Here is a 26342-nt window from a genome sequence, read left to right on the forward strand (position 1 = left end):
ATTTCTGAGAAATTAAAAACCAGTCATTGAAATTCAAATCCCTTATTTTCAAAGGCTTTCCTCCATTCAAATCATTATTCAGTGCTTCATCTCAACTTTTGGTCGATAGCGAACTATAAATTTGATATTGTTTTTGTTTCTCACGTGATTCTTCGAGGCTTTTCTCAAGTCAAATCATAATGTTTCTGTCTTTTGGTTTTATTTTTTCAAAACTAGAAACGAAGTTTTTAAGAACATCATCACAGGCGGACTATCCTTTTGAATTTAGAAGAGTGCAGTTTCCTGTTAAAGTTTGCTTTGCAATAACCATTAATAAGTCACAAGGACAGACATTAAAAGTAGCAGGGATCGATTTAAGAGAAGACTTTTTTTCACACGACCAATGTTATGTAGCTTGCTCCAAAGCCAGTTCATCAAGCAGTTTAATAATTTTAGCACCAGAAAAAAAACTAAAAATGTTGTATACAAAGAAGTTTTAGCTTAAACATAGGTATAACAATAAAATGTGGATGACCTGTGTTTGCAAAGATAATCAATACTTTAAAAAGATCGTTAATAATGGTTAAAGATCGGTTAAGGACAAGGGCATATATATATAAGGAGTCCAGGGTCCCCGGGATCCTCCCCAAATTAGAAAAAGTTATAGGTAATAAGTAATTATTATAGGGGATTTTCGAAACTAGGTGCACCAAGCACTGTTAACCCCTTCTAATTCCATTACACGAGCAATGCCGGATACGGGAATGCTAGTACTAAATACTACTAGACGTTAAATCACGGTTATCACAAATTTGCCATTTCAACTGCGCTTGCGCGCAGTCTTAGCTTTTTTGGACTTTCTGTTTCAAGATTTCGTGTTGCTCGTATAAAATAAAAATGAGAGGAGTGGTGATAGAGTGATATATACACACTAATAAAGCTATGTTTATAGTGTGGTGTGTTTGAACTTGAACAGTCAGTGATGCTGAAAGGATGAAAGTACATTCACGAAGTCAATGTTTAGTAGTTAATAACAAAGCCGAAACTTAGCATAACGATTCCTCTCCAAATATTTTCGGGTTGAGAGGGATAAATTTGCTTTAGCCCTAAAATGCATTTCTCCCGAAAAACTCGTTATAGCCATAAGTCGGATCGCGTTGTAGCGGGAGTCGACTGTACATAAATAAGCGTTGGAGCAAAAAAAAAACTATGAAGGTAATTGATAGTTTTATAAAATTTCTGTGATATGCTACATCAGCACAAAATTATAGAAATAAAAAATAGTAGTTAAAATTCTTAAAAGAAAATTGGTCATTTATAACAAAGAAAATTTTGTACTTTATTATTACTTTTTTTTTTTTTTGAAAAATGAAGTACATTTTAACTTATGTTGCAGCCATCATGAAACTTGCTTCTATATCTTTTTTATGAATTCTCGGTTCTAATGCATAATCGTTGCTACAAAATTCTGTTATTCCCACAAGCAGAATCAAAAAATTGAAAATTACTTTCAAAGCCTTTATTAAATTCATTACGAACATTTAATTTGTTGACAAATAGATGATGGCTAAGGGTAATTTTAAATCATTGAGATTTCTTTAGTCATTTGCCAACAATTAGGAAGGCTTTTTTCAAGGCAATGGTAATGACAAAACAGTTCAATGTAATTATTCTTTCAATTGTTGGCTTAACTAAGCTGTATAACTCATACAAAAGATGACAAAAATCAGCCTTTCCTGGAGCAATTGGCCCAAATATTGATTCAGCACCAGTTTTTGCTTAGGTTGATTTTTATTTCAAATTTCATGTAAACCATAGCATTACTTCTAGATAAATAGTTGCCATGTTCTATTGCTCCACTTCTCTTACAGCTACTGCAGTCAAAATCAAAACAGCTACTGTATCCTCTGAGGTCTACCTATGAAACAATTTTTGTCTGAATCTTTGTGTTACTGCTTGAGAGATAGCAGTCCCAAATAATCTTATATATAATAGCCGATGATCAAGTAACTCACATGTTTCAACAATGAAACTCTGGCCACGGCATGATAATTTGATAACATGCTTTGGTATTGTTTAACTTGCAGGGAAAGGCTTCATCATGACAAGGCTGAACTTGATCCGGTAACTTAACTGTTTTACTGGTAAGACTGTGTCATTACCGGGAATGAAGAAACGAAAAAAGTCAACAATGAACGCTACCTACTGGAGTTTAGGACTAATCCACTGGAGTTAGGGTTACAATTTCAACTATCAAAATATCCCCAAACAAACAATGGCTTTGTTCAAATGTAGAAGCCATTTTCACCTGTCATACCTTGATGGGCGACTTTCTAGTAACAAAATAAAACATTCAATTGCTCCCCCCCCACCTTTGACTTATAAAGCTGCTAAAATCAACAACCCTCTGAGGTATACCCTATGGGCCAATTTTTGTCTGAATCCACTCGCTACTTCCTGAAATATAGCAGCCACTATAACCAAGAAAATGTTTGATTGCTCTACGACGTACTCCCCTTCCCTTGAATGAATTGGTGCCAAAAACTAACGCACACCAACATGGGGGTTCATATGCGTTCCAAATTTTGTTCAATTTCATGCTGTAGTTTATGCATTAGAATGACTACAAAACACCTGTCACACACATGCAGACAAACGTTTGCTAAAAACAGTCAAAATGGATTCAGCAAACCTCAAAATGTGTAAATCCGCCAAATTCGAAAAGTTCACAAATTCAATACTTTTTTATGTACATTAGATATAGAAGAAAGTTAAAACGGATGTATTTTAAATCAAGGACTCTTAGATGACTAGTTTTCAACATCAACTACTTCATGAGGGTGACACATTTTGATATTTTTCTCATTAAGCTTGATAGGTATATCTCAAGAAACTACAAAAAATAAAATGCAGAATGCACCTAGACAGGAACTGGACTGACAACTTTTTGATGTTGATTGTTTTAACGTTGTAACAAAAATCACTAATTTACTATTAAACATGTTTACTACATTTTAAGTATAGCATGGAAAAAAAACAAAAGTTGGCTTACAGCTGAATCCCGATAGAAACATATAATAATTTTTTTCTTTTGCAGCCAATCTTTCAAAGAGGTCGGCATCTTTTGAGCAATTTATATGAATTTTCAAGTGAGTTATTTACATACAAAGACAAAGAAGAAAATTTCTGAATATCCTTAACATTGTGTCCATAACTACAACAATAAACTTGTTTTTTGAATTGAATAAAACTGTTCAATAAACTAAAAAATCTATCCAAAAAAGTTAAAAATATTTTGTAGTCTTTCACGATAGTTTACTTATACTTAAACAGGTGTCTTTCCAGGATTTTTCACAGGGTCCGTTTTTTGCGAAAAATCAAATAATTTTGTGAAAAATGAATTAATTTTGTGAAAAGTCAAATAATTTTGCAAAAATAAATAAATAAATAAATAAAATAAAATAAATTGTTAAAACAAAATTTTAGAATTTAGAGATGACTCAAACTGCATCATTTAAACTTAAAGTTGAGTGCTTTCCTCTTCTATGTTGAGAATATCATTCAGAGGTGTTTTTCTAGTAGATATTTGGCGGAGTGAGGGGGGGGGGCGTCATCGCTCTCTCAAGTATCAATATTTATCTACCATTATACATTATGTTAAGTTATGCTAGAAATATTTCTGTACAGTATTTAAAATAATTGTAACAAAAAAAAATAATAAAATAAAATTCAGATAAGGGTTCAGCATTTAAAATTTTGGCCCAAGACACTCTTAAAAAGCACAGAATTTCGTTTAAAACTTATAAATTCCGTGATTTTAACAAAAATAAAAAGAGAGTTTATTTGTTTACCTCTTAACAAAGCGTACTGAACATCAAAAATTCGAAAAATCGGATTCCCATAGCGGATGCAAAGAGATCGCAATTCTCAAAGTGGAAGCATCAAGAGTATAAAAACGGCTTGTAAAAGAAATATTTTTGATAAAATTATTTTTAAATTGCATTTTAGAGTCCTATGTTAAACATATCATTAATACCTGTGGACATAGTTGAAGCAAAAAATAAATAAAAAATAAATAAACCATCGATTCAGCATTTTAATTTTTTACTCATAAAAAATGGAATTTTGATTTAAAACTTAAAATGAGCATTCTAACAAAAATAAAGAGACTTTTTATTTATTTGCATCCTAATAAAGCGAAGTTAGCTTGAAAAAAGAACAAAATATGATTCTCATATCGGATGTTAAAAGATTGCATTTTTCAAAATGAAGACAACTAAAGAAAACAAAAACAGTAAGCAAAAGAGTTTATTTAAAGTTAATCATACTTGTTAGCATCAAAAAATCAAAACCATATAATTTTCTCCCCAAATAACAGTTAAACTTCACTGTAAAAACGCAAATATTGACAAGCTGATAAAATGATGAGAATATTTTCTAATCAAGACATTATAAAGGTTTAACTCCAAACGCTAAGTGGCGATAATTTTGAAGTTGGTAACCCTATCTGAAGGGATCATATTTTCCCCCACCCTTACTATCCCTTTGCAGTTCTAAGTTCATTTTGAGGGGAGAAAAGTGCTTACCAATACCTTTTCAGAAAAGTTTACTACAACACCACTGCAAATTAGCTATGATAAAACAAACAAAGTTTTAAAACCAAACTTATTTTCAGCTGTTACTAAGAAACAAACAACAAGCATTATATTTATTTGGCAGTAGCCATTATTTATCCCTTGCAGGAGCATCATAAGAGTGCGGATTTTTTTTTCTTTGTAAAATTAGGAGACTTTGTATAAGCTAATCCCTCTTACTTGACTTTAAAAGGGCAAATATGTCAAATAAGAGCAAATACATGCAGATATGCATTATTTTGCTTGCAGATTTGCTCTTTCAATAAACAATTTGTGAAAGATCTGTTCTTGTTTATCAGAATTTTGTGAAGGGTCTATTGATGGGGGGGGGGGGGATTTTGTGAAAGGTCCAGACCCCTATTAAGATCAATTTAATTAGAGAAGTTTTGTCAAGTAAACATTTCTTGACAATCAATATTGACAGGAAGTAAATGAATTTTTGAGCTCCTAATGAAAAGATATTTCTTTATGCTTTATCATACATGTTACTTACTCAAATTATTTCTTAATCATCTTTAGTAAGAATTTAACTTCCTTAAATACGTTTAGTCATACTTTTCAGAATAGATTGTAATATTCAGACAGAAAGAAATTATTTCTTTTAAGGCTAACAATCTGAGACATCTAGTAAAACCAAATTCTTTTTAACATTAATTTTAAAATTTTGTAAGGCACTGGAAGATCAGAAAATCTATCCGTGTGATGTTGTTTACCTCTAGAAGGTTGTGGTCAATTAGGACACCATTCCTTGCAGCTGAAGAATCCTTCACAATGTTAATTATCTTTCCATTTTTGAATCCAAATCCAATACATCCAGCACTATCTTTATGAACTGTAATAGTTCTTTCAAAAGGTCTAAAATATGTTCAAAGAGTATTAGCAATATTGAATTGATTTAAACACTTAAATGAATAGTTCTGCTTTAAATATGTATCATTTGTTAGTAGTATATATTTCAGATGATTATAACTAATATATAGTGTTTGAATATATATTTTTTTTTTTTCAAAGTGAAAATAGTACTATTATTCCTTGTAATTAAGTAGGAAATTAATCTCCTAGAAAATGTATTTGTTTTTATGCTTCTTTCTTTCTCTTTTTGTGTCGTCTGGCTTGAAAAATGTAACTAATTTCTTTAATTATTTTGCATTGATGAATAAATTTCTTTATTTTTATTTTTAAAAATTCAAGTGAAAAATTAAAAAATGTTTCATGTGTTGCTTGATTTGAAAATGAAGTTAATAACTCAATAATATCACTGTTATCAATATAATGACTACCAGTGGTACCCGCACGGCTTTGCCCGTAATAGAAAATTAAAAGGTATATTTGCCTATATATTTAAAAATAATGTACGGTGAATTTTCTCGCCAATTGGCTCGTGCCCATGTTACGGTTCCACGTTATGATAATTTCATAATTTACTCATCCATCTTATAATTTTGTTCTTAAAATTGGAATAGAAAAAGAACAAAATCGAATTTTCGAAAAATCGCTTCGAGGTTCACACCCCCATGCTACAAACTAACTTTGTACCAAATTTCATGAAAATCGGTGGAACGGTCTAGACGCTATGCACGTCACAGAGATCCAGACAGAGAGAGTTCCTGACAGAGAGAGATCCTGACAGACAGAGAGACTTTCAGCTTTATTATTAGTAAAGATTGACTCTTCTTTGATACTCATTTCTACCATGAAAGTATTTTTTAGTGTTTATGTACATAAATGCACATTAAAAAGTTCAAAACCACTAATGTCAATGCCACTAATATTTCAATTTTGAACATCAATGTCACGTCTCTAGTTGGAAGGTAATACAGTAAAACCAGTAAAGTTGACCACCTTTGTAAGTTGGCCACCTGTCTATGTTGACCGCTTTTGTCAGGAACGGAATTAGTCCTATCTTATATGATGAAGGAAAACCTCTGTAACTTGACCATCTCTCTATCTTGACCACCTGTCTATCTTGACCACTAATGAACACCAAATTTGGTTTGGAGTACTGTAAAAAACCCTTTGTAAGTTGACCACTTGGTTTAGTTTTTAAAATTTTACTTAGCAAATTATTTTATTTTATTTTTTTATAGCTTTTTCTTTTTGATACCAGAACAGCATTTTACTAACTAAATGGAACAGCAGCATAACTAAACCTCCTTTTGAGTTTAACAACATGGGAAAACTACTAAGAACCCTTTTATTTCTCAAACTTGTTTTTCTTTTGTTGATCTATTTGAGATTGCCCTTTGTACTCTCTGTTCAATGAAAACATGTGTCAATAGAAAAGTACAAAGTATTTTTTTCCAGTTGCATTATTTTGTGGCAACAATGGAATTGTGCTAAAGAGTAAAGTTACTTGCATTGCAGTATTTCTGGTGCAAGTGATTAAGAGATAGGACACACACACACATTTTCATTTTCAACTGCTTTTTTGAAATATGAGAGTCTAGCTTGTTGCTCTTTGTGTTACAGTTTTACATAAAATGGCTTCAAAAAGAAAGTTAGTTGAACTTGAGATCAATAAAAAGTATAAAATATTAAAATTAATTGAAAAGGGAGAAAGCCAGAGAAAATTAGCTGACACATATGGAATTTCTAAAACTAGTGTCTAATAAGTGTGCCAACTTCAATAAGAAGTTGTTTTGTTGAAAAGTAGATTATCATGGGGTATAAATGTATATGAGAAAAATTTGTAATTTTTGAGAAGCTATGAATTTTTAGGAACTATTAATATCAAATGAGTAACTTTTCATAAATAATAAGATTTTTTTTTTTTTTTTTGGATCAATTTACTGAAATTTTAAATTTGCATGACACATCATACGTCTCATTCTGGGAAAATAATCTCTAAAAATATTTGAATAACATTTTAAATAATTGTTTCAAAGTAATGCTAAACAATGAAAGTGAGTTGAACAGAAAGAGTAAGTGTCAATCAATCAAAAAATGAATACATGGAGCAAGAAATGACAAAAAAAAAATCATTACCCCCTTTATAAGTTGACCACCAAAGAACTGCACCGCAAGTGGTCAACTTACACAGGTTTCACTGTAACTGAAACATACACATGTATAGTGTATGCATGAACTCCAATGAAGTGCAGCGCATTCTGCAAGAAGCGATAGTGAAAATGAACAAAGCAATGTGACTTGGCGATACTGCTGGGCTGTTGGATACAGCACCAATTAGATAAGCGAAATGTTTGTTAACAGAATTTCATGTCCAACGAGTGTTTCCTGAAAGTGGCAAATGCTGCGGCGAAACAGCAACTCTCCCTGCTTACTTCCACTATCACTTCTCCCCAAGGGCACCCATATGCAAAATTTTAAAGGGGAGGGGGGAACTCAAAAATTTTCCTAATGGTTTAGCAGAATATTTTATCTATGGAAACCCATTTCAGTACAAGTAAGAGTCATTAAAATTTGACATTTTTAATAACTTGTTTATTAATGGCTGGAAAAGAAATTTTTATACATATCACGCGATATAACAACTAATTTTAGCCCATCAACTTCCATTAACTGTTGAAAACAAATTAAAATGTACTCATGCACTAGTGCAGCCCCAATTTTCTCTTAGGGGTCATCACAATTCTTATATGTATACACATTAACATACTATTATTAGTAATGAAGCACAAATTTAAGATTCTAGAAGTAGTGGTGCAGAGCAGCGATTCTCAACAGGTGGTCCGGAGGACCGGCACCTGTCAGCAATAAATTTTTGAAGGTCCTAAGAGATTTTTACTTGTCCAAGGGAGAAAAAAATTCTTATGCAAAAAAGGAAAAAAAAAGGTAAATAATAAATATATTTAAAAATAAATAAAATACAAAATGAGAAAATAATAACATCCTACATGATGTTTTTGTGGAAATTTACACACAGGTAATTATTACAGGTAAAAGGCAGTAACTGCAAAATTTTCATTTTTTTTTTTTTTTTTGCATTTTGTCATTTATTGTACGTTATCTTTACTGTACAAGCTCGCTTATTTGGTTTCCGCTGAAAAAAGGCGCAAAAAAGATGAGTAATTCCAACATTTCCCTATTGTTATTATTGAATCCAAAACATGTTTCTTCAATTATCTCAAAAAACTCATTTCTGCAGATACTGCCGTTTACCTGCACATAACAGTATAAATAGGAGGTTGTACCATCCTTTTACTTTAATAACAGATTTTATAAGCCATGGCATAGATTCATCAAGGCAATGAACAACATTTAATAGAATATGAAGCTGAAGGTTGAACAGTTACAGTTAGTTGCTCATAGTTGACCATTAAGAGAAGTTCCACGACATTACAAACTAAGGGACTAATGTTATTTTACAACAGAATGATTTATAATTGAACAATATTGGCTGTCATGCACAAAATCAGATTGATTAAAAACTTCTTACCTGTCTCTCACAACCATGGTAATGCGGTCAGGGTTGGCTTTCTTAATCATCTTGTGTACATCATCCATTGAAAATCCAGCAACCACTACATCATTGATCATAAGGATCTGGTCCCCAAAGCGTAATCCAGCCAAAGCGGCAGGAGTATTTTTCTGAACCAAAATTATAAAAACGCCCTAAAAACATCAAAAGATGCATTAACTCACATTGGAAACTTGGTGAACAACATTCAATCCAGGAAATCAAACTTTTTCATTCTTAATTAATATTCAAAGCCATCATCAATTAATACAGTACGTAAATATCAGCTTTTTGAAAACCTTGATATTTATTTATTTTCTCAAATTCTCAGAAAAGATTATAAAAATGCAGTTTTAAAACTAAATTGGAAAATACGTAGGCGCCGCTTAATGTGATCACGGTTAATGTTATCATTCGCTTAATGTTATCAGAATCACAAAGTCCTGGAACACTTGTATGTTAACACACGTTAAAAAAGTCGGATATTGTAATCAGCGTCTTCGTTTATTGTTATCACTTCTTCATAAACTCTCAATTTTCCCCCCATTTTTGTTCCTCAATTAACAGAAATACATAGGCAAACCCTGATGAGACTAACTTTCTGTGTAGCATTTTGTGGTTTTCAATAGCAGTTCAAATTTTTTCTAGGAACAAAGCTACAAAAATTTTGCCCCCAGTGACCACAGAATCCCCATAAGAAAACTTTCTTTTGCAACTAAAAAAATTCAGTCGCTGGACATGGTTGCAGGCATTGATGTAGGAACTCCATTTCTGCCATTACTTTGTAAGCTGTTAAAGAATTGTGTCGAGATTGAAAACAAAGCGAAGTTAAATTAAAATTTAAACAACAAGCAAAACCATGCTGGAAAAGATTGAAAAGCTGAACATGATTTGAAACTGGTTTACAAATGTCAGGGAAAACGGTCATATTTTATTTCACCTATTACTATGCGATTAAAAATTGCATAATTTAGCTTTTAACTTTTTATAATTCAGATATTTCCATTCTGTTAATTTAATAATTTATAATTTAAAACTGCGTTCAGTTGAGTCACTGTGATTTTAATTTGAGGTTGCCAAAATAAATGCACCTTAATTGGAAAAAATACATTATTTTATGTCTCCTGGATTATTTTTGTTTATTGTTATCAAATTATATTTGTCCCAAAGTGATCACATTAAGCGGCACCTACTGTAGTTTTGGGGAGGGAGAAGATTATAAAATTCAAGTGAAACATATTGGTCGTACATAACTCACAGTACAACAATATTACTGATCATCGTCTGTGTTTCAGCTTAATGAATCTGAAAGGAATAAACTCCTTGTTTAAAACTAAAAACAAGTTAGAGATTCACATGATTTTTTTTTTCTTTTTAGAGTTTATATAAACATAGATAGTTCTGACATGATTGACACAAACCTTAATTTATTTAAAAAATTACTTTTTGTACCAAATAATCAAGTTAATTTGCCACACCAAACTCTTTCAATTATCAAGCAGTAAAAAAAAATTATTTAAAAAAAAGCACAATAAGTTCTTTCTTTCTTTGTGTGTGTCAATAATACTTTCTGAGAACAAATCAGATTTAAAAGTTTATCGATTGACGAGATATACCAAGCTGTAAAGGTCTCAACAAAATAAAAGAAACAGCAATTCATTGACTTTGCTGCATAAATGTTTCTGAGGGTGGGCTAACATATTACCCACTTCATGGCTGACAGCTTTTAAAGAGTTGGGAATCATTGCTGTACAGAATTCAAAATCTACAACTTTTTAAGTAGTATAAATTTGATTACTCTTATAAGTGATAATGTACATTTCTTGAGGAAAGTAAAAATTTGTAATGCTTTACCATTCAGTTTTTAAAACAAGCCAAATCAAATTAAAATGTTTCAAAAATGATCTGACTCATGCATGAAAAGGTTTTGCTTTTGCAAGTTCGATTGTATCAATGTAGCGATTTTTCCCTGAGATATTTATACTTCATTAGGAATTTCGGAAGAAGGCATCAAAATTTGGGATTTTCCCAAACAAATTGGAAGAGCTGGCAGCTATGGTATGCCTAAAAGCACAGGTTTAAACCTTGCTCCAGTCAGTTGATTTTCAAAATGCAGGAATGTCAGCAATCATGATTTTTTTTTTTTTTTTTTTTGATGTTAAAACTGTTAAAAATGGCACAGATGGGTGGCAAACGTTAAAGTTTTTTACATCTGACAAACTTTTATAGGGATATTTACAAAAAATTCAAAATTCATACAAAATGAATGGTCTTTAAAGCAATCTTATGACCTAATTAAACTTCATACTCAAAACGAAAAAAAAAATAGTCAAAGCTCTGCAACAAGCAGTCCTATTATAAAACATGAATGTAAAATCAAGCCCTTACTTTGTTGACAGCTTGCATCCTCAATCCAACACGTCCATTCCCGTCTTTACACAGGGTGACTTCTCTCAGTCCATGACTGACCTGAGCTCTGGCCAAACCAGGAGTTGAACTGGATAGCGGAGCAACCATATTTGTTGGCTTCACAGCAGGAACAGATATGTTCTGGAAGATAGTGATAAATATTTAATTAAATAAAAATGAGTTTTATTTGATTTAATCAAATATTTCTTTCAACTGTCATTTCTCTTTTATTAGTTCTTGTGCAATGAATTGAATTGATACTGGGCCAAATGTAGTTTATGCAAGAGCTTAAAACACTATTTTTTAAAATAGAAGGATGTCAGTGTCGGAAAATAAAACCATTTTTTAAACAATAATCGATGTAAATAAAACAAATAAATGTATTAATATGTGTGCATATTTAAATGTATGTTCTCTATACAAGCCTAGTTTTCCTCGGATCTGGACCAAATTTGGCATGGAGGTACTTGGCACCCGAGAAGGGACGTAGGAGAAGGGGGGGGGGGGGTTTGAACGCCAAAAGAGTACTGAACCGGTAGGGCCCAAAAATGACATTAAATGGCTCTTTCCGCCCAAAATAAATTATCTGATCAGTTCAAATTTAACAGCATTCGAAAGACCCCCCTGAAATTGATTTAATTGCTTCAAATTAAAAAAAAGGCTGTAAAACCACCGGGAAATTTTTTTAAAGCATTTTTAAGCGTAATGGAACATAATTTCATACTGGAAAATTATTGTTTGTGCGATCTCATTTTAAATTAGCGTTCAGAAGGTTGCCACTTTTTTTTTTTATCGGCTGTGACTAAATAAAATTTTGTTGTTTTGAGGTAAAAATATCCCCTTTTAATTATTATTTGGTGATTTATCTTCTTTTTTTTTCGTACTGCCAACAGAAGATAATCAGGTAGGATGCGTTAAATTTTTCGGGAATTTCTGATTTGCCTTTTTTTTTTCTTTTAGAATGATTATTTTGATGGGAAATTTTAGTTTTTTTGGAACTAATATCATACCTCCCCCCCCCCCCCGGCGACATTTTCCTTTTGGCGCAAAAAAAGCGCCGCCAAGAAAATGATGTATGACATCATACGTCATACATCGTTCTTAGCGAAGGCTTTTTAGCGCCAACAGGAAAAATTCAAATAAAAACACATGATCAAAACACTTCAGAACACAATATATGATAAAACAACATCAAGCCACAGCAAAAAATACATCACAAATATACGCTTCAAAAATACCAGAAACCAGAAAGTTTTTCTAATTTCGATGTATGAAAAGTAGAAATGTCTCGAAACAACAGCCCAAAATACAAAAATATCCTACATTAATTTACTATCCAGAAATGCTTTCAAAATATCAAAAATATCTATTATATTTTACATAAAATAACACCTTCATATTTTTATAAAATGCTATAGTCAACTTATTTTCAGTTATTCAGTACCTAAAGAGATGCACGTTTACGGAAATGAAAACAGTCTAAAAACATGCATTGAAATGCTTAAATCAATCGAAAAACTTGAGGAATTTTCCTGAATAGTTCTTGACATTGATAAGAATTAACTTTTAGAATAAAATAACCATAGTATTTTTGTATAATAAATTTATATGCAGTAAAAATAAAGTTAAAAACTACAAAAAACCCTCAAGATTTTGTAAAAATATCATGAACTTCCAAAGTGAGTTTTTTTTTTTTTTTTTGAATTCTAAAAAAAGAACTTACCTTTTCATGTTCAAATCCACACACTCAGCCTAAAACAACTAATTAATTAGCAACTAATGTCAAAAACAAAAACACAACATAATGCAACTGAACAATGGCGCCTTACAAAGACACACCCCCATGTTTGATTTTCCGTTTAATTCACGGTGTAGTTTGAAGAAACCGACATTTTCTAATATTGACACATCAAAACACAACTACTGAGTTAAAAACAAATTAAACTTTCTTATGAGGTACATTACAAAATAATAATAACCACTCCCAAATGTGCACACGATTAACAAGTTTGAACAGATCTATGTTGCCAAACATAGGTTAGTATGGCCAGGGATGACATGTTTAAAAAAGTCATCGCCTTGTTGGCAATTTTTGTAACAAGCTAAAATTCAAATCTCGTCCGGGGGGGGGGGGGGGGGGGGGGGGGGGGGGGGGGGGTATGACATCTGTACCGTTTTTTTTCTTCTCTAATTGAAGACTGATTGTTGAACATGCAACATTTAACATAACTTTTATTTTCGAGGTAGGTCGTGTAAAGCAGGGCGACACAGCTAGTCTTTATATAAATTAAACAAACTCCAAATGTGTATATCTGGAAAGTATTGGATGGATTTTGTTGAATTACTTAGATTGCATTGGTAAGTGCTGGGAAAGTTTATAGATAGTTTAAAAAAAAAAATGAATTTTTTTCTTTTTTTTCAAATTTTTTATTTTAGGATTCAAAAATGGATCTCCCTACGGGAAATAATTATTTTATCATCTCAAATTTAGTTTTTTTTTAGAAAATTTGGAAAAAATACTCCTTTAGAAGATTTTCTACCAACAGTTCACAGGAATAGAGGGTCTTAATAAACAAGAAAAAAAAAAAAAAACAAATAAGAAATATTTAAGTAAGGGAAAATCAATTTTAATTTGACATTTGAATTGTTGCCGTTTTGCATAAAGGTGGACAAGGAATATTATAATTCATTTTATTTTTAAACAATATTTCATATGGTGTAAAATTGCAAAAATTAAAGTACTACAAATTTAATATACAAATGTTTCCATTATACAGCATTAATCTTCTTTAAAAATATTTGTGAAGTGATATTTTTTTCCTTTTTTGAGCAGCATATTTAGTAAAAATATTAACAGGTTCATTAATATGAAATTATGTATCAATGAACATTTATTATGAGTTTTTTTCTTTTCCGGTTAATGTTTTATGCTTACAGCAGAATCTCATTATCACATGTCTCTTAGGACTGTCTAGAGAGTCCTCATAACCAAAATGATGTCTAAATCCAAATAGTTAAATAATTAATATTGTTACAAATCCTGTAAATAGTAATTATTGTAGTAACGTAACCTGTAAATAGTTTCCCGTAATGAATATACAACCCCTTAACATATGGTTAAAGTATACGACCCCCCTATTTCTTTTTTTGTTCATTGATAAAATTTGATAACGGTCTACTATTTTCCAGAAGCGTTTGGAATATTTGAGAGATTTCTTTTGGTGTGTATATAAACCGCTACGCTGGATAAAGAGTGAGTTTCGATTGAGATTTCGAACTGAGAGCGTATTTGCTCTGTTTATTGTGAGGCATTTCGCTGTGTTGTTTTCGTATTTGGAAGTAAATACGTGTGTAAACGTTGAGTTTACGGTGTTGTGTGATAATTGCTTAATTGCTGATGAATAATTTAGCAGTTGTTGACGATCTTTCCTGTACATAGTGTAAATAAATTTCCTGTGTTTTTATCAAGAACTGTGTCTTCATTTCAAGAAAGTGGAAGTCGCACCGGATCCGTTACAATATAATTACGTAATTTTCAATAATAAAACTGGATATTTAATGAATTTAAGCTGTTAATTAACTAAATTAACATAGTAGTGAATTATTGGCAGACAAGGCTAAAATCATAAAGGAAAAATATTTCATATTCACACTTCTTTATTTCACTCTAAAAAACTCTTCAATAAGGGTTGGCTTACTTTTTAAACCCAATTTAAACCAATTCTAGTTTCTGAGAAAATAATTTTTGAGTCAAAGAACTCATTACTTTTGACCACATTCCGATAAGATTTTGGCAGCTGAACCCTTCCTTTTGAACATGAAAGAATGTTTTTTAATCTTTTCCGTCTTTTTCGGCTGTGTGTATCTTGGCAATCTAAGGGGATTAATGTTATCTCCTTCTCACATGGGAGAAGTTTTCAATGACCAACTATAGCTTATTGTACCTACAGTGTTTTTCTTATCTTATTCCTGCTTTTGACGAGTTTTCAATTCCATCTGCTTTCCATTTCTTTCTATAGTCTCCCAAGTCTAAAATCTGTCCCTTTCAGAACTTACGTCCATAGCCCGTCTTTCCTGAGGTGGCGTGTATGGGCTATTGTGGCACAAGCTCTTACTACTTGCCAGAAGTTCCAACAAATGACTTTCTAAAGATATTTCCTTTATTTTGCTGGAAATATTTCAGTTATGAGAAAAACTCCTTAAAAACCTTTCTAAACAACCTAAAAAGTTGTGGTAACTGCAGTTTTCATGAAATCCAGAACCATTCATTATTAAGATCAAATGACATAACTTCCAGACTTAGAAAAAGTAAGGCAACATCTGGAGGGTCACAATAAAGAAGTTTGACTGCAAATGAGTTAGTAATAGTAAGGTTAAAGTAATGTGTCATAATATTTAAGAAAAATTGAAAAGCAACAAAATTTAAATTTGACATGTGCATGTTTTCTCTAACATCAAAAGTACTTTGAATGTGATAGTATTGGTAACAATTTGAATTAATTTTGTACTGTTGTACAGTAACCCCTCCTTATATCGCGCCTCGATATATCGCTCATTCGGATATACAGTCGACACTCGATATAACGGCCATCTCCGTCCCAGAGGAAAAGATCTTTATAATGAGTGGTCGTTATACGAGGTAGAAGTTAAAAATATATATAAATGCATCATGCATGTTACGTTGCTCCAGTAAAGTTGGCACTTTTTCAAAGATTCCAGTTAAATGCCCAAGTATTTTTTATCATAGAGATTTTTTAAAAAATAATGGGTGAAAAATATTATGACAGATTTTAAAGTACAAAATATGGGAAAAACTGATTACATTGCTCAAAAATCACTTACTTAAAAATCATACTTAACAATCATTTATTTTCTGAACATAAAATCAGAAACACTTGTTTGCCTTTTTAGCGCACGTGATTTTTGCAAAACACAATTTTCCATTTCAGTTATAGATGATAAGTAGTGCTTTTTTTTTGCCTTTGAAAAAACATTTAAAAGTCCCTTGAACATTTGAAACTTTTCACACTAAAAACTTTGGTCTCAATTTCTTCGTCTGATCATGATACATCAATTTATTTTTGTGCACAGTATCGAGAAATAATTCATCTTCTGACAGATGCTTGGCACATTCTAAATCAGAATCGATGTTAGCATAATTGTTTAACACTTCATCCAATTTTATTTTCCTAAACACATTTTACAGCATTTCATCTTCTTCATCAAAATTTTCATCTTGGATTGCCTGACTTCAGCAAGTTGCTTTTGCACTTCAGCATCCATTTCCTTTTGCTTTTCAAAATCAACTTGATGAAAGCAATTCTTGACGGTCTTTTCTGAGGCTTCATTCCATGCTGCTTCAGAGATGCAAAACTGTAAAGATCTTAAAAACTACGTGTTCAAACACCAAACATAAAATGTGTCAATCCCATTTCCTTCGGAATCCGGAAATTTCACGTTATTCCCCGTTTATTTTTTCTGTGCCGTTTTGAGTAATAATCCCCCTCCACTCCCTACCCTTCTCAAAGTTGGATTGAACACTGAAGACTACATGCAGCTGTCCGTAAACAAAAATCAAGGTCATTTCAAGTTACAAATTTGCTTTATTGGAAAAAAACACAGGAAATAGTGTCCGCTGAATTCGGTCGTTGTATTGGATTAGAAGATACAGAACGGTCGTTATACCGAAAGCAAATTAACATTAAGTTCATAGGGACAAAGTTTGGGCTTTTACCACTGGTCGTTATAATGGAATGGTCTTTATAATGTGTGGTCGTTATAATGAGCGTTGACTGTATCGCTTTTTTTTTCTGTCTCCCAAAATATTAAAATCTAAAAAAAAAACCCTTGCTTTAAGCTTGAAACCATTCATGAAAAAATATGGTATTACTCAGCAACAGTCTTTATCTTCTTTATTTTGTCAATGAACAAAACGAAGATGCTCCTATTCTTCTATGCTCTATGACTTTACTGGAAAAGCAGAGGCAATTCCTGCCATCCAAATGTACATACAAGCAGTATATTTTAGTTTAAGATATTGTTTGGAAACTACTTGACATTTTCTTTTGTATTGATACCAAGACCTCTACAATGAGTGAGAGACAGCAGGCAAGTGTCATACTGGTCCAAGTAGAAGAGAACATAAGCCCTTTCTGATTACCTGTTAGCACAGAAAAGATTTGTGCTTGGTTGCACAAATCAGGATTTACAAATAAATACAAATACAAAAGTGACGACCAGCAACAGGCTCTGGGCCCAGCTAGACTGGTCCTAGTCAATTTACAATCCCCAGTGAAGATCAATGGCCCTTTTAAAACTATCTACTCCCTTGCTCATTACCACCTCTTCCGGTAAACTGTTCCAAGGTTCCACTACCCTGCTATAATAATAATTTTTCCTAACATCCATGTTAGCCTGAGATTTAAATAGCTTTAAACAATGACCCCTTGTCCTGTTTTCAGTGCTAAACTTCAGCCCTGTAATATCTTTCATTTTAATAAATTTAAACAACTGAATCATGTCCCCTCGGTTTCTTCTTTGCTCAAGACTGTACATTTTTAGCCTTCTAAGCCTGGAATCATAGTCTAAGTGAAAAAAGTCTATTTATTAGCCTTGTAGCCCGCCTCTGAACCCTTTCCAATACGTTAATGTCTTTCTTAAGGCTCTTCTAAACCTCTCCGTAAAATCTGACACGGCGAAATCACGAAATCTGTGGCAACACAGAGGGTGTTTCTGGGAGGGTCTAACTCGATTTTTTTTGCACTGCTAATTGGTCAGATTTCATGATGGACAGCGTCAATCACTGAGTACGTGAATGGACAGCCATAAATCTAAGCTGTGCCCGAAGGTACTGTCTTTGCGATCGGACGAGGGCAGAGAGAGCTGCGAAAGATTCGAAGGATCCTGTTCCAAAACATGTTTCCCACCCGGCCTGTTTCCCCTCCGTAAATCAGTAAACATGTGTTTTCGTTTCAAAGTGTTTCTAGAGCTGACTGCTTACGATTTCCGAGAATTTAGTATTCAGCGAAAGGAATAGCAGGGAAAGCTGTCTGAGTTTTCCACTCAAGTTCTCCCGCCAAAGGGTGACAGAAGAAAAGAAGAAAGAAGACCATGTGTCAGGAAATTAACTTATCCTGCAAACTATAAAATTTGCAGAATGCGTAGAAAATAGAATTGAGAAATGAAGGCAGAAAAAAAAGAGAGAAAAGAAAAGTTATAATATAAATTCAAGTGCTTTATTAATCATCTAAATTTCAATATTGAACATGGTGCGCACAAATGATGAACAAAATTTTTAAAAATCGAATTTCCGAAACTACTGCACATATCACAATAAGTGATACTTGAGAATAAATAGAAACATTCTAAGGTTTTTTTTCCCTTTTCAGTTACAAACAGGGGCGGAGGGCGGGAACAGAAATTAACGTTGCGAGGGGGGAAGGAGATGTATAATAGTCATTGAGATAAAAGGCGCAATTTCAAGAACTATCACTAACAAAAACAAAAACATATTCCACTATAAATGTGGATGTTATTCTCAGACATTAGTCATTCGCCCTGAATAAAATTTTATCAGTTCCACAATGCTACAAGTTAGAAATAAATTCCCGTTCCTTGAATCTATTTTTTCATATCAACTGATGTATTTGACTGTACTCGGGTTTTCAACGCAACATTTCAATCCGAAGAAAGGAGCAAGTAATAAAAACTACCTAATAACATAACATAAAATCAAGTTACATGATATAAAGTGGAAACAATAGATCGCAGTCCGACGGAAAAGGTATTTCTACTTCTTTCATTCGATTTAAAACTGCTCAGGGTTTGAATTTTTTAATGCAGTAATGAAAATAATTCAGATCAATATCATTAAGTACAATAATGACACCTTGAGAACAAAAATTAACATTACACAAAAACGGTGAACTGTGCACTGGAAAATTGTTAAAAGCCATTTTATAACTGCCGAGCACAGACCAGGCATTAAAAAAAAAAAAAAAGGTTCAAAAGGTTCGCGTACATTCAAGGAGGATATGATAAAAATTCTAATTTTATCAACCCAGTATGTCGAAGGGAAACATGTTAGGAAATATTTTTTTATCATTTCATTGAACAAAAGAACCTTTCAGTAATTCATGCATTAGAGACGTACCGAGTAGCACTTTGGTCGAGTATCGAGTTCCAAGTTCCAATTATGTTTTAAGAAGAACCACCGACACACACGTGACGAATTTTGAACTCAGTGGTCAGTGGAAGAGTAGTATATACCTCCATGTCCACACACACACACAAATAATAGTTTTAAAAACAAAATTCCAGCCGAAATTTAATTGCGCATTATTGGAAAGATTTGTTTCTGTCAATAATTTTGACAAATAAGTTATTTTTTAAATTAAAAATAAACAAATACATAAAAGGTAGTGTTAATCAAGTTGGAATTAAAACAAATTATATCAATCCATACTTCTAGTCCGCCAAACGTAAATAATGTTTAAAAGCAAGTGAAACAACGTTAACACACTCTCAGAAATGGACTTTCATATTCGACGAAATTTTCTTCGTTTCTGACGAAATCGCTTCCAGGGATATGCTCCGAGCGAACATTTCGTCAAATTGAGGAAACTGCTTTCGTCTCTGGTTTGAAGATGCGAATTTCGTCAAATGTAACGAAATATTTCTTCATTCTAGTTTCGTCAAATCGACAATCATTTTCGTAGTTTTGAGAGTATTAGTTTCGTCAAATTAATTTCGTCATATTTGAGTATGTTAATTTCGTAATTTTTTGAGTTTATTTTTTATTTTAATTTTTCTTTTTTGAGCTGATTAGTTTTCTTTCTTTTTTTTTTTTTGACAATACTGACGAACCTCGTTAATTCGAACACGCTTAAAAAGAATTACTTCTAAAACGGACTTTTTTGTATTCTCTGTCCCATTGTTTTTGTTTTTCGAATAAGACGAATTCTGTTAAGAATAATCGATTTTAATGATCCATTAAAGTTTGTTTTAACGAGGTTCGACTGTATCTTATAAGATTTAGTCAAATCTTCACTTCAGAATCTTACCACCATAATTTCCCACTTTGATGCGCATAGTCACACTCACAGGCCCGTCATTTACGGGGGGGTTGACATTCCCCCCCCCCCTTGATTTTTGAACATTTATTCTTTACGTACGAAAGGCCGTGGTTTTAGTTGGTTCTCTATAAAAATTTTGAAGAGTGTACACCTTTTTCCACAATTGGAAAAAAATCGAAATGACTGGCCTGCACTCCCCCTCTCCGCCTAAAGCAAAAGGCAAGTATTTGTTGAAAAAAGAGACACATAAAAGATGTTAAAAAAAATTTTATTAATGTAAAAATACAAGCAGACAATTTCTTTAAAATGTAAAAATAATTATTGCAAATTCAAGTTAAAGAACAATGAAATGATGTCTGGGAATTAGGGCTTTACGATGCATCGATGCATCGTAAAGCCCTAAAATTAAAATTGGAACGGTTTGGTTCTTTTTTTGGCGTTCCAAAAACCACCTACGTTCCTACTCGGGTGCCCAAGTACCTCCCTGCCGTGTGTGTGTGTAACGGAAACAAACTGTTGATTATATATAACTAGCGACGATTATTCATAATTTTCAATAGACTTGGTAAATATGATACATTATGTAATGTTTATCAAATTTACTAGTTTATTCACATAATTTCCTATTCGTGGATAATGCAATAAATTAGGATTATTTGTGGAGTAATGAGATCTTAATTGCAAAAACTGAACATTTTCAAGCAACACCAGAAAACTCAATCGTCTAAAAAAAGAAAAATGTCTCGGTTGCAATTAAAATTTCTAATAATATTTCAATTAAAAAACTGAAATGTGCCTTTTTTTTTTGTACATTACTTTCTTTTCTTGCCGTGGAAAATGTACATTAGATAATAGTTTTAATTCTATAAAAAAAAAGTTTATATTATTAACTATTTAATGTTTACCTAAACAAAACGGAACTTCAAATTTAATTACATATTTAGAATTCTATATAATGTCAAAGTCTTGAAAATTAAAGATCTGAAAGTAAATGCATAACACACAAAGCCTCGATATCAAAAAGCAAACCAAGCCAATATTCTAAAGAAAAACATTTTCTTGTAAGATAACCTATTCAGACTCATTCTGCTGTGACTTTCCGAATTATTAGCAACTTTTTTACTAAACTTCATTTTCAAAGGCATCGTTGTGTGTGATATATCTGATCCTTCCAGAAAGAGACGATTATTTTTAATTAATATTGCTAGTTCAGGAACATTGTCAAGCAAAATATTTTTTCTATACAAACTGACCTGATTTTTAGAAAAGCTGTGGACTTTTATTGTATTCACCACTACGAGTCAAGAAATATATTTGATAAATATTAAATAGTAGTCATACCCACACGGCTTTGCTTGTAGTAGAAAATTAAAAGGTCTTATGGTTCGCCTGTATAATTACAAAAAATGTATGGTGAATTTTTCGCCTATTGGCTTACCATATTACGGTTCCACGTTATGATAACTTAGTAATTTACTCGTCCGTCGTATGATAATTTTGCTCGGGAAAGTGTTCTTAAAATTGGAGTAGAAAAAGAACAAAATCGAATTTTCGAAAAATTGCTTCGAGATGCACACCCCACGCTACAAACTAACTTTGTGCCAAATTTCCTGAAAATCGGCCGAACGGTCAAGGCACTATGCGCGTCACGGGAACCGGACATAACGTCCAGATCCATAACGTCCACGGACATAACATCCATGACCAAAACGTCCAACGGACAAAACATCCGAGGGACAAAACGTCCGACGGACATAACGTCACAGAGATCCAGACAACCAGACATCCTCCAGACATCCAGACAGACTTCAGCTTTATTATAACAAAGACTATTTCCCAACTTTAGTGGCAATGGGGTTGATTCCAAAATTAAAAGTTTTTTTTTTTTTTTTCCTGAAAGAGCATGCTTAAAAACATTCGCAACTCCAATAAACTATAGGGGGCTCTGCAATCACTGTCTAATAGTGGATGTAAAAGGTAGAACAAACAGATGCCGTAACTTATAACCTGCTTTGACGGTGAATGACAGTAATTTTTGATCGTGTTTGTGGGAAGCTTTCATTTCTATTCTTCTGAAATTACATTACACAACAAACTGTCTGAAGCCTGTAATTTACCCAAAGAAAACACGTGGCATGGAATGTTTTACCTTTTTCTTTAATATTGTTAATCACCGCAAGGTAGCGTATTCGAGCTCTGGAGTTGCAAATAGAATCTGACCATTCTTTAAATAATTTGACTAAGTTTAATAATTTTAAAAATTTATTTTAATCGGTACGCTTTTATTATGTACGCTTCTGCCGATGACATCACAAATGATGAAATACCATTCACTGTTGCCATTCGTAGAGCGTAATATTTAATTCGCATCTTTACTCAAGTGTAATGGCAACGATATGGTTGATAGCAAACGTAGAGCGCAATATTTAATTCGCTTCTTGAATACAATAACGTGAAAACGCAATACACAGATGCGCCTAAGTACATCATTTGTGACGTCATAAAGACCACGTCTTATTTTCAAAATCGGACATGTTAAAAAATAAGCATCTGGAAATGAAAGTTTTTTCTCGCTTCATGTTTTTTTTTTTTTTTTTTGCTTATTCTATCAATTTCAATGACTAAAAATAGTACTTCTGACTGAAGGAAACAACCCCATTTTGAATAATCTCTGAGGAATATGTATAATCGCCAGATTAATCTCATTCTACTGCACATACACTCAGGAGTGGGAAATTTCATGATTTACTCGCCACTTTTCCCCTAATGTGGCTAGTGTATTTTAAGTGAATTCGTTTATATTTTTGCAAATTTCACATCGAGATATAAATCGCAATCACTGTACTTGGCTATATATTTTTTAAATTAATAATTTAATAAAGAAATACATAAATAAAAATGGCATTTCGAATTTTTTTCCCATTATAAGATGCGGTAATTTTCACTGATTTTTCAAACAAAATAACTTCTACATTTAAACGGGGTACTTATATTAAAACAGCATTGAAAAATATATCACCTAAATAATTTCAAAAACTTATCGAATAGAACTCGAAAGAAGAAAAAAACTTCTTTTTAGAACGAGTTTCGTCGATGTCACAGAAATACGAGACCAACACACAAAACGACAAAGAATGAATGGTCATTAGTAGGGATTCAGTAATTTATTGCCTGCCATTGAGGCAAAGCGGAGGAGCGGAGAAGCAGAAGACAAGACCCCAAGACCCTGAAGACCCTGGGGGAGAAGAGAAAGTGGCCCCTCAAAGTGGGAGGAAATGGGTGTGGTCTGGTGAAAGGCGTGTTTTTCGCAGTTTTTCACAATTTTTCGAAAACAAGGCTTTACTCCGTGGAGAATATCAATAGAACAAATTGTCTCAGAAACAAACTCAAAATATGTTTTTAAAGAGAAATGTTCAATCTTTTGCGCTCCTTTTTCAGTTTTTCCATATCATTTTTCAAACGTGTTAAAATAGTCGTTTAAAGTTTTAAAATGCTATTAAAAAAATTTCAAAATAATTACAGAAAAAATAAAAAAGCGCATATCTAGTTCTGTGTCATAGCCATCGTTTAAAACAAACCGCATGAAAATATTCCAGTAATTTCTCGTGTTATGCTTTGCACAGGTAGCAGATTTTCCCGTAGAGAAAGCATTAGCGTCGAAATCCAAGATGGACGGTATAGAAGAGCCTTAAGATAAGGAGACCAAAACTGAACAGCATACTCCAAATGAGGTCTTACCAAACTTCTATATAAGGGCAGAAGAACTTCTTTAGATTTGTTTGAAATAGATCTATTGATAAACCCAAGCATCTTATTGGCCTTGTTACTAGCAATGCTGCACTGTTGGCTAAACTTTAAATCCTGACTTATTAAGACCCCCAGATCAGTAACTTTGTCTGCCTGACTAATGACTGAATCTTGCAAATAATAACTTGTACACTTATTTCCATGCCCTAAATGTAGCACTTGACATTTCTCAACATTAACAGCCATACCCCATTTATCAGCCCACTCCGTAATATGATCTAGATCCTCTTGCAGCTGTTTTGCTTGTTCTTCATTTTCTAGTCCCCATAACTTTGACATCATCAGCAAAACAATTCATGCTCCCTGAATTATTTTTCTGAATATTGTTCATAAAAACAATGAACAAAACAGGCCCTAACACTGATCCTTGAGGAACCCCGCTTAAAACCTCACTCCAATTAGAATAATTTCCCCTTACAACTACCTTTTGTTTCCTTCCGGTCAGCCAGTTTTTTACCCAAATGAAAGTTTTCCCTCCTATTCCTATATCAGCTAATTTGCTAAGTAGAGCAACATGTGGTACTTTATCGAAAGCTTTTTGAAAATCAGTGTAAACAACATCTACAGGCTTCTTATTGTCAAAAGCCATGGTAACTTTATCATAGAAATGTAATAAATTAGTTGCACAAGATTTACCTTTCCTGAAACCGTACTGAAAACTAGTCAATAAATTATTAGTCTCTAGAAAATTTACTATCTTAATTTTTATCAATGTTTCAAAAATTTTGCAAACCACCGAAGTTAGACTCACAGGTCTATAATTTCCACAATCCCTTTAGACTGGATGGGCAAAAGAGTTTTCTCTAAACAATCTAGTTACTTTTACTTTTCACATTCTTTCTACTGCAAATCAAAGGATTAGAAAGTCTATTGGGAATAAGAGGGTATTGGAATGCTCACTCCTATCACGCTGTAACTAACGATGATCATCTTTATTTGCCATTTCATATTGAGGCTGAAAATTTACTAAAATTTAAATCTTGTATAAGTTTTAACACATGTGATAGTAAATTTGTGAACTATATTGAAACCATTTGAAAATCATGTCAAAAAGAGTGAATGCTAATTTACTTGTATGTGTTGGATGTATAACTATTTTTAATGACCTCAGTTACATTGCGCTTTCGGATGCATCACACTTTTTCTTTGTCCCCCGAAAAGAGAGACATAACTAGTTTACTGTACTATGCAATAACTTTCATCCATTGCATAAAAAAATGTGTCTACTAATTGTTGAATATTTAACTTTGTTTACAATCTGGTTCCTGAATATTAAAGTATTTGGCTGAACTAAATATTTGGTTTGTCTGGGGAATAGGAAGTATTCCAAATACTAACAGAATACTAGGTGCACCCCAAGTATTTTTATACATTAAATACTTACTGCAACATTTGCTACTGCCTGTGATTGTGCTGCAATTTGTGGCTGTGATTGTGCATGCTGATGCAGTTGAAGTCCCATATAATCATCCAAAACTGGATACAGATTTGCATATTTATCAGCAGAAACAGGTTTGGAAGCTGGAGTGATGGGATATGGGGGAGCTGATGCTGAGTAAGAAGGAGGAGGAGCAGCAGGAGTCTGAGCCAGCTGTGCCTAACAGAAAATAAAAAAGTGACTTAATACATGAAATAGTCAGTCTCAATACAAAAATATGCTTAAAATAAATAATTGAGAAGAAGCAAACACATTATAGAATACTTTTTTTAATATATGGCATTATAAATTGCAGTATATTTAAAAATAAATAAAATAGACATCTTTAGATAACATTTATATATTATATTTAGTTCCATTTTCAATCTTTTTTTCTTTAAGGCATGCAGAAACAAAATACCAGTTTTGATGCTTTTTGTACACCAAGTTCATTTTACTGTTTGGAAAGGATCACTCCAAAACTGAAGACGATCTTCTCAATTGATGCTGACGTAACTTCTATCGCAGATTCAGCTTCAAAAGCTATTAAAAACTTAAATGAATTTGTTCGCTTCAAGTAAATATTAGTTCATTTAGGAACAAAA

The 26342-nt window shown here is 32.6% G+C and overlaps 1 protein-coding gene across 1 annotated transcript in view; it reads right to left on the reverse strand.

Annotated features, from left to right (window-relative positions):
* LOC129223424 (syntenin-1-like) overlaps positions 1 to 26342 on the reverse strand; it is a 38482-nt gene that overhangs the window by 6556 nt on the left and 5584 nt on the right. The window contains exons 2-5 of the mRNA XM_054858026.1: positions 25705 to 25917; positions 11419 to 11580; positions 9010 to 9185; positions 5327 to 5468 (exon numbers count right to left, since the gene is read on the reverse strand). Of these exons, the coding sequence (XP_054714001.1) occupies positions 5327 to 5468; positions 9010 to 9185; positions 11419 to 11580; positions 25705 to 25917 (693 nt within the window). The remainder of the gene's footprint in view (positions 1 to 5326; positions 5469 to 9009; positions 9186 to 11418; positions 11581 to 25704; positions 25918 to 26342) is intronic.

Source organism: Uloborus diversus, chromosome 5, assembly GCF_026930045.1.
Source record: "Uloborus diversus isolate 005 chromosome 5, Udiv.v.3.1, whole genome shotgun sequence".
Taxonomy (NCBI): Eukaryota; Metazoa; Arthropoda; class Arachnida; order Araneae; family Uloboridae; genus Uloborus; species Uloborus diversus.